Below are 10,000 nucleotides of genomic sequence, written 5' to 3' on the forward strand. Positions count from 1 at the left end.
GTAGCATCTCCAATGTTCATTTTGCCATAACCTACAAAAGTTTACTGGTGCATATATTCTCACTTTGTGTTAAATGATATTAAATAATAAAATGATCAGAATGGAGGTAGTATTTATACTGTCCATGCATGTGGAACAGTTGATACCTCATGATGCAATTACTGTGGAACTGCAACACTGGTGATGCAATGATACAACTTTCTAATCTCTTTTTACTCCAAGGCAATCACTTATTGAATAGTATAAAACCATTTTATTTATATTGACTCTACATCATGATATTTAAGATATAAACACAATTTTTCCTGGGAGTAGCGTACACTAGTCCATGTAGCACAACGTAACAGATCCAAAATCAAATGACAGAGATTTAAGCTCGAATGTGAATGACCTGGTTTAATCTGCCTTATATTAGAAATTCTGCTTGTTCTGCAGTGAGTGGGTAGCAGACTAATCTTGATACTGTAGAAGGTATTCTGAGATAAAATCAACATCCTTTCCAAAAGGCTAACAAAAACTGTTACCAACTGCTTTGTGACATCTATCGGCATCACACTCATGGCTCCTTTTGTCCTGGCGAACCAACACAAAATTCTGGTTGAGTTTATCAAGCCTAACCTTGTCATTTTGGGCTTAATATTTTTTAGTAAATGTACACAAAGGCCACTCCAAGCTGTACAGAAATTTTATTCCAAGCACCCCTCTCCATCCACTCAATGTGATTGAGATCCAAGGAAGAATACTTTGCAATCGACCGCAACAAGCTGTTATTATTTTCTATTACAACAATCAAGATGAATTCCAAATCATCCATGGTCGCCTTGACAGTACAATGGAGTCTGGCACAGTAACTATTACACAACAATTTCATATCAAACACGTGCTTTGCAATGAAAATGCTGATTAAGTAAGTTTTGTATAATAACAATAATTTACAGCATTCAAAGGCTCCAACATGAAAAAAGTAGGGAGCAGGTACTGGTATATGATAAAGATCTGAAAAAAGTGTGTATGAAACAGTGCCAGACAAAGCAAGAAAGAAAAAAACATCCCAAAAAGCAGGCTGCTTTGTGGGATGTTTTTTTCTTGTATTTTTCTCTCTTGCTTTGTCTAGCACTGTTTTATACACGCTGTTTCAGATCTTTATCAAGGGCTTCAAAACTTCAGTGATAGAGCACTCACCATACAAGTAATGGGAAAAGTACTAATCCTGGGCGTAGTCCAATTTTTCTATTTCATTTCTGACACCCCTCCAGTGGGAGTCTGAGTGGGTCTGTTTGATCTAGTGGAGTATACTTTATACCAGATTACCCTCTTATCCCAAAGATAGCATGTAATTGCTACTATTTGTTCAACTCTATTCTAGAGATATTGGGATAAACTAGAAATCCATGAGTCTTAAGACTCTAAAGGACTACTTTCTACATTTTTTCATGAAACTCACCAGAGACATAGTTTGTATGTTTGTTGTTTTTGTCAGATTCAACCAGCTGGTCATGAAGTTCTGAAATAAGGAACAATTAACAATAATGGGACAATTAGCTGTTTGTGAAGGAGAAAATAGCAAAATCTCTTATGCTTTGTTTTATTATTTTCAAGGGTTTTACGGCACTTGCAAAACATTAAGGTCATATCAGTGACAGTAAAAAGTAAGAAAATGGGATAGTAAACAGTTCTAGAATTACAATTAAAGCATCTCAGAAAAGGTAAGACAAAGGAGAATTTGTTCAAAGAGCTAACAAATGTAGATCCAAGAGCATACTATCAGTGTACTTAGTTTGAGATCATCTGAAAATCTCATCCAGACACCAGCACAGGATCTCACTAAGAGGAACACAAACATATGTTTACAGAAAACATAACTAACAATACATAACAGACAGATGATTTAAAAGGAAAAAAGATTACCATCCCCCAAAACTATAACTATACATTTGACTATTTCCATCCCAGCCGGGACAAAACTAAGTAATCCCATTCCAACAAGGACAGAAAACAACACAGAAAACAGGTATAAGGAGATAGAAGACTCATTGTGACCTTCTTCCCGCCATGGGAGGTCAAAGGACCACACCCAGCTCTTATGCTTTATCAACTCTTATAAGCGGATTCTGATTTTTTTTTTTATGATACGTCAATGTTCCATTTACAGTAAAATACCTCCCATTCCCTGAATTCAATACCTGTATACTAAGTTGCAAGCCGGAAATTTCATTCATTCACAGAGTAAAGACTTTTTTTTTCATTTGGAGTTAGTTTTTTCTTATCTTTTGGTTCAGACCAATCCTTTCCCAGTAACATATACATCAGGCATGTCTAATTCCAATTATCTGGATAAACTCATAATTTATGCACTCTTCAATTTTGATTATATGATTTTGACTCTGTTGAATGAGCTTATAACAAGAAAAGTGCCTACAAACGGAGACCACTGTATTAATAATAATGATACTAGTAGTAATAATAGCAATAATAATAATTAATAATGATAATGATGTTGATGTTGATGTTGATATTGATGATAATGATGATGTTGATATTGATAATATAATAATATTAATATAAATAATAATTAATCGTAATAATAATGAAACTGATGATTATATAAATATTAATAAACATACTTTTTCCATCTGTGGCTTTAAAATCAGCAACCACAGATTGTAACTCTTTATGCTCTTGTTGTGACAACAAAGGGAGCTGAGCTTGTAGATATCGCTGACATGTCTTATCTAAAGCTGGGACGGGGAGTCGAGGCAAGCTCTTTTGGAAATGATATGTTGGTATCCTTGTTCTGTGCAGGTATTCCCGATCCTCATTGCTCCTATAATAAAGGAGTAAACATGCATTAAATAAAACTTGAGCATTTATATGGCACAATATCAACGAAACATGCTCAGTGCTGTAAAGGATGTCCCCAGCCTACAGCAACATTTAACGTATAGGACGAGAGTTGATGTCTGTTAGTTGATATTACAATTTATTTTCTGACAGAGACTACAATGTTAACAGCCAAATACTCACTTTACACATGAGTATGGTGAGAGAATGTGAGGAAACCATCTTTTACAAGGACTCACCTCTGCCGGATTTGAACTCTGGACCTTCCCTATCCAAGGTGAGTGTCATACCACAAGACCACATAGCCGCACTTAGAGAATATTTTAAACTGTATTAACCTAATTAATAGTATTAATTGTATAATTAATGATTTAGGAAATGAAAGTAGAGCTTGTGGTGGGATTCAGTTCCAGATTAACGGTTACTGTTAGATGAACCAGGCACTCACGTTAGTGTAGACCAAAAATTCGCCCATCTAAAATTAAAACACATATCATTTTAACTTTGTGCTTTAAATCTTTGCTTAATAGAACATTATTTTAACATAATATTATACAACAGAAATTAAAAGTACCCTTACAAAAAATACCAACTGTACGTCAATGCCAAAAAGACAGAAATAACAAAACTGTCAAGAAAAGAAGACGGTTGGAGATGAGCAAAAAAAAAGTAGGGACATTTATCAGAGACAAAGAAGATGTTGACAGAAGAAAAATGCTCTCAACAAACTGATGAATGTGTGGATAAGAAAATATAAAGTAAAAACCAGAGTAAAGATCAAGCTGTATACATCCCTGGTGAAGTCTATATTCATTTATAACTATGGTACATAGGCATTGATGCAAGTCAAAGAGAAAAGACTGGACAACTTTCACATGAAACAACTCAGAAAAGTCCTCAACACCCGACACCCAACAAAAATTAGCAAGGAAGCACTCTACAGCAAGTGCAATGAAAGACCACTCTCTAGGCAGATGGAGATAGAGACTTTTCGGCCACATACTGAAAAGAGACAATGATATACCAGCAAATAAATCCATGAACGCATTCTTCACAACATCAAGACAGGATAAATACAAAGGGAGACCACCAACGACAATCTACACAGTACTGAACAGGGACCTCAACCACTTCGCAACTCAAACTACAGACAAAGGAAGACCTTACGTTCCTAATAAATTTAGCAGAAGATCATGAATGGCAGAGGGACTTTACACAGCAAATCAAAGAAGTAGTCTGGCGGCCCCAATCGGAGTATTAGAATGTGAAAAGCGATAAATCAAATGTCAAGTAATAGAACATTAGAGTATTTTTTACCTTTTCCAAGGAGTCATATAGATGCCAAAATACATTTTTTAAAACATCTGATTAAACAACAGACAGTGCATAAAAGCTGCTATTTACCACCAGATCAAAATTATTTAAAATATCCATCCTGCTGGAATTTTTTTATAAGGCTTCATTACCAAAAGAAAAATTTTAATTATTTTCTGGCTTTAAAAAAAAAATTTTAAAATGGAACATTTATATGGCCCAATATCTATGAAACATGCTCAAAGCGTTCTACAAGGGGTCCTTAGCAGCAACAACACTTAGCATGTTGGAGAAAACATGGCGCTACTTATTAAAGCATGCCTTAGGGCCAGCAAGGCTTGAAAAATTAAGAGGATATAGCTTATCATTAAAAATCAATATATACATCAGCTTTAACTTCTACTAATTCCACTTACCTATTGAGCCCTGCAGATGCATGAAGAGATCGACTGTTTTTCTGTGGGAAATCAGAAATATATAACACTATTACACATAATTTCATGAAAAATAAATATTACAAAAGGAAAAAACATCATGAGAAGAAGAAATAACTATCTTGAATAAGCTGTAAACTTTTTTTTTTTCTCAAGAAACAATATCCCAGTTTAAAAAGTCTTAATAAATCTTTTGGTTGTAATGAAAAAAATATGATGATGTAGGAAAAATATTTTTAAATTTTGGTGGGGTGTGCTCTTGGTTGTTAAATTCTTGTGAATTGATTGCATAAATAGAAGCCCAGTAAGTTTCTTCACCATTGTATGTTTTCTTTACTTTATTTTGTTTTTTCGATAGTTATTTCTTTTGTTCTTGATGATTTGTATTTTGGGGGGGTTTTTTTAATTTCTTTTGGTGTATTTTTTGGGGCGGGAAGGGGGGGGGGGGGTCAGTACAGTACAAAGATTTTATTTTCTCTCTCTCAACACTGTCCAATCTTATTTCTTATGTTTTCTCTTGTAGTAAATCGAGTACAGAACTGCCACCCCAACTTTAAAAAGGTGTCATTTTGTCTGGAAAATGGTGTAATTTTGAAGGGAAAGGTGTAATTGTGCAAAACGAAGGCTTTATTCTTAAACATATATCACTCAAGCCTGCAAATCATCTTTCAAAAAATGTCTGAAATTTTCTTTTAACCTTCGGTTAGCTCAGCAGACACTGATAATAGTAATGTCAAACATCCTGTCTAGTAATGTCAAACATCCTGTCAGATATATCAAATACGATTTTACAAAGTCAGCCCCTTTGTACTGTTATTCATTCTGGGTTTGCAGTATAGACCTTGATGACGACAAAAAGGCGTAATTTGGAACAAAAAAGCATAAACACGTGATTTTATAGAAAAACCGAAATAATGCGCCTTTTTGGCGTATAGTTGGCAGCTCTGCGAGTATTGCGTGATTCATCCTGGCTTGCTTGAATTATATTGATGACAAATGTCAAGACCCTTCTTTGTGCTTATTCCATCTTATTGATGTGGGCTTGTTGTCATGAGTCCAAATTAGTGCACAAATATTTATAGGCCCAGCCATTTCATTATAAGCTTGTGCTTTTACTATTGATGCGCAGGTTTCGTCTCAGGAAGCCAAATGATTTCTTAGCTTTAGCCACTATATTATTTATATGCTGCTTCAATTTCAATGACTTATTAAGACAAACTCAAGATATGATATGCTAACTACATGTGTTAGTGTTTGTCTATGTCTTGGTATTTTGTGGTCATATTTGATTGGCTATCTTTTGTTGCTATTAACAACACACTACATAACTTTTTGTCACGATAAAATTTCATCAGCCATGTTTCTGTTTTGATAGAGTCTGGGTCATTCTGTGAGGCATATGTGTCATTATGGTTTTCAATAACTCAAACAAGAGAATGTAGTCAGTAAATAATAACAGTTTTTACAGTGACAGCAGCTTCTGATGGTTTCTTCACCATACAATTATATAACAACCTATCCAGACTGAGAAATCTTTTCCACACTCGTTAATAGTACTGAACCCGACAAGGCAGCTGCATCACAATGCAACGTTCAACCAGATGCTCTGTTGTCTCCAAATTGTCAACACAACTTACTGATGAAATGATGTTCTTTGAGTCATTAATGGATTTCAGAGGGTTCCAAGGCCATTCTTTGGGGAACCCTAGATTGTACATCACGTTTATCCTTTTTAATAAGTCCATATAAAAAGATAACTTGTGCTCTACTTGTTATGCATGTTAATTGTTATAGAGCCAGTCTCCAAACTTCAAATCAGTAAAATAACTTTAGTTCATTTCATTGGGCTTTTTCATAAATGATAATTCTGAATGGTTTGAGGTTGAGGTTTCTACAAAGCTGTTTATGGGCATAGTGTCAAAACTCTTTGAAACGTCTAAAAAGTAAGTTAATTGTTTTCTGTTTCTGCTTTCAAATGTCATAATCATTTCTTCTGTGATATGTGACAGCTTAGCTTAAGCCACCTATGCTCCTAAAATCCATGTTAATGATCGACCAGTATATATCATCAACCTGTTGATATTCATCAAATTCTAATGGTGAAGCACTAACTTTACAAGAAAGGGAGATATAAATAAAAATATTATATTATTGCATCCAGATAACACTTCTCTTCCATTTATTAACGACAGGAAAATCATTGTTTATGGCAACATAACACCATGCAAGAAGAAGTGAGCAAAGCGAAATATCTAGGAGTAACATAACTAATAAACTAAACGGAGTGTTATTCGACACCCAAAACTCTGGTGTATCTTGTCACCAGAGAATTCGAGAATAAGCTACCCTGAACAACTTCCATCATGTGAATATCAGCATGATGGTAGGGCTAAATGGTTGTCTGAAGGACTAATCAAAATGCTTAGGGATGAAACGATGAAAACAATGAACAATTCGAATGTAAACCCTTCATCCGCATACAAAAACAAAGAAATTATCTAGGAGTGTAGGTTTTTGTGTGAAAGCTTGATAGAGAAAGAGAGAGAGAGAGAGAGAGAGAGAGAGAGAGAGAGAGAGAGAGAGAGAGAGAGAGAGAGAGAGAGAGAGAGAGAGAGAGAGAGAGTAGTTCATGTGCTGTTGAAAGTTTATGTGAGTGTGAGAGACAAAACGACAGTGATAGAAATTGTGAGTTTGTGTCTTTTTAATAAACAAAAGTAAAAGAAAAACAAAAAAAGAAATAAAATAAAGACTCAGCTTTTCAGGGTTCAGAATTACCGGGTGATAAAAGACAACCAAGTTTCGGGTGTCAAATTATTTGGTGACAATATACACCTGAGATTCAGGTGTCAAAGTATCTAGTGACAAAATACAACTGAGTTTCCGGTGTCGAATTATCTAGTGACAAAATTCACCCAAGTTTCGGGTTTCGAATTACGATCCCTAAACTAAATTGGAAAGATCTTGTATCAAACATATATGCAAAAGAGAAAACTATACTTTAGGCTTTCTCAGAAGAAACTTATACGACAGCAGGAAAGAAATAAAATTAGAGTCCTATAAAGCCTTCATAACAATAGAATATACTGCAAATGTAACATGCAGCTTTTAAGTACAGTCATTAATAATTAATGCAATAATTCTCGAGGAAGAAAATATTTGAAACCAAAAATAACCTTCAAATCTTATATATCGGACATGAAAAAAAAAAAGGGGGGGGGGGGAGGGAGGGGAGGAAAGGGTTTCCCAAGGCGAAGTGGCAATTCGAACTCGAGTCTGAATTGCTTCCCGTGGCAATTCGGACTCCTGCCACAATGCGCCTGCGCAATCACAGGAAGTGTCGGAAGTGGAAACTGGGGCGAAAGTGAAGCGTGGTAGGGTGGGGGGAGAAGCTGCTCGTTCTCAGTTGTCAGTGTCAGTTGTCAGTCGGTAGGAGGGCGAGTGAGCGAGCAAGTCACGTTTTAGAACTCCCGAAGGTGACTGCCTTCAAAAGCGGTGATCTATTATTCCCCTTTGTCTTACTTTTTCTTGAGTACTTTTTAATTGTAATTCTAGAACTTTTTGCTATCCAATTTCTCCATTTTTACTGGCGCTGATATGACTTAAATGTGTTGCAAGCTCCTTAAGAAAACAAAACATAGATTCAAATTATCGTGATCTTTGGGAGATTACAATTGTAGTCGCAATTGTTAACTTTAACAATCAATTTGCCCTCGCATAGAAAAAGGAGTGTCTTTGTGTAATGATTGGAAGATTTATTTGATTTGCCATGAGCGTGTTGCAAAAGATACATGAATGACATATCTCTACATTATATAATTTGCCATTGGCGGCCGCGAAAAAGTGCAATATGACTTTGGGCATTGGGCGTTTTATTTAAAAGGCAGTATAGGTCGGGCTTTGACAAAAGGCAGTGTCTTAATTCTTTTTTAATTAAAAAAATATGCTGTTTTATTTCTAAATATAAAAATAGAGGCGATTCTTGGCAGCAAGCCATGCAATAGAGCCCCGCCACTGGGGTAGGGGCAGAGTACTGTCTAATACTAATATTATTAGATAATACTGGACTAGGTACCTAAATAAAATAAACACTGGTTGAATACGGAAAGAAAATGATCAACTGGTAATGGGATTGGGTGGGGGTAACCCACAAACGACCGAGGCGCTGGACGCAGGGGAGAACATGGTGATACGAGATCAAAGAGAAAAAGCCGCCGGCTCTTGGGTTGTGGAAATGATTGTTGGGGGGGGGGGGAGTGTGTGTTTAATGAATTAGAGATACTCATGAGTGTGTGTGTGTGTTCAGGAAGACCAATACGGTTTCTACAGCTGCAAACGGAATAGTACCTGAGAGTTTCACTAATGATACTAATGATAAGTTCATCATTCGGGCGCATTGCATTGCAGTATTCCGAATCGAAGAGCCATGGAGTTATTCAGACTCGACCCTGGTTAGCCACGGAGTTCTATTCAGTTTAGACTCGAGTCCGAATTGCCACGGGAAGCAATTCAGACTCGGGTCCGAATTGCCACGGGAAGCAATTCAGACCCGGGTCCGAACAGCCTTTTCCTTCCCAAGGAACTTGACTCTGACTGACAAGAAGTTTATTAAGTTTAATCTTGAGATCAAAGCTAGCCATTTGCTTCACCATTACACCTCAGGCCGCAGCGACACATATCTAAATCACTTTGATTTCTGATCAAAGATCTCAAGTAATCATTCCCTAAGTCACAGCTACAAGCTCCCCCTCTAAAAAGGTGCGTCTCAAAAAAACGGTCCCTCGCCTAATTTTTTTTTTTTAACGATCTGTTTCCTCAGCTCATCTGCGCTAGATTATTTTCACTGATTTATATCAAATAGGACCCTTGATCTAGTAATAAATCCATTCAAAAAGATTTCCATAATATGGACTTTGCACCAACGTTAGAAAGTAAGCGCACCTCACTCAAATCTAAGTCTAAATCTAAGAACTAAGAAGTATTAGTATTTCTCCGGACAGAATGACATGCTCAATTATCAATAATTCATGGGTGACAGTGATAGAGTGATAGTGATGCCAGCCTAGAAATGATAACTTATTGGGTCACGTTAATAAAATGTAATAGAGAATAAAATATATTGAAAATAAATAACTTACATTCGTCCCGGCTCTGATAAGCCGGTTGGGTGTACTAGCAAATACTCTTTGCATTCCTGTTTCTTTCTATTTCTAGACAAGGCAAGTCTTCCCTAAGTCACAGCTACAAGCTCCCCCTCTAAAAAGGTGCGTCTCAAAAAAACGGTCCCTCGCCTATTTTTATTTTTTTTTTAACGATCTGTTTTCTCAGCTCATCTGCGCTAGATTATTTTCACTGATTTATATCAAATAGGACCCTTGATCTAGTAATAAATCCATTCAAAAAGATTTCCATAA

At 36.0% G+C, this 10,000-nt stretch overlaps 1 protein-coding gene across 2 annotated transcripts in view; it reads right to left on the reverse strand.

Annotated features, from left to right (window-relative positions):
• The window catches only part of LOC144974930 (carnitine O-palmitoyltransferase 2, mitochondrial-like), a 20,704-nt gene that overhangs the window by 10,222 nt on the left and 482 nt on the right, over positions 1-10,000 (reverse strand). The window contains exons 1-4 of one of the 2 annotated variants that reach the window (XM_078918451.1): positions 9,725-9,816; positions 4,572-4,612; positions 2,625-2,824; positions 1,445-1,504 (exon numbers count right to left, since the gene is read on the reverse strand). In XM_078918451.1, coding sequence (XP_078774577.1) covers positions 1,445-1,504; positions 2,625-2,824; positions 4,572-4,612; positions 9,725-9,778 — 355 coding nt within the window. In that variant the 5' untranslated portion in view covers positions 9,779-9,816. Of the gene's footprint in view, positions 1-1,444; positions 1,505-2,624; positions 2,825-4,571; positions 4,613-9,724; positions 9,817-10,000 lie in introns of those variants that run through there. The other variant, XM_078918452.1, reaches the window with a different exon arrangement.

This window comes from Berghia stephanieae, chromosome 6, assembly GCF_034508935.2.
Source record: "Berghia stephanieae isolate SIO BIC M18660-M18661 chromosome 6, UCSD_Bste_1.3, whole genome shotgun sequence".
Classification (NCBI taxonomy): Eukaryota; Metazoa; Mollusca; class Gastropoda; order Nudibranchia; family Aeolidiidae; genus Berghia; species Berghia stephanieae.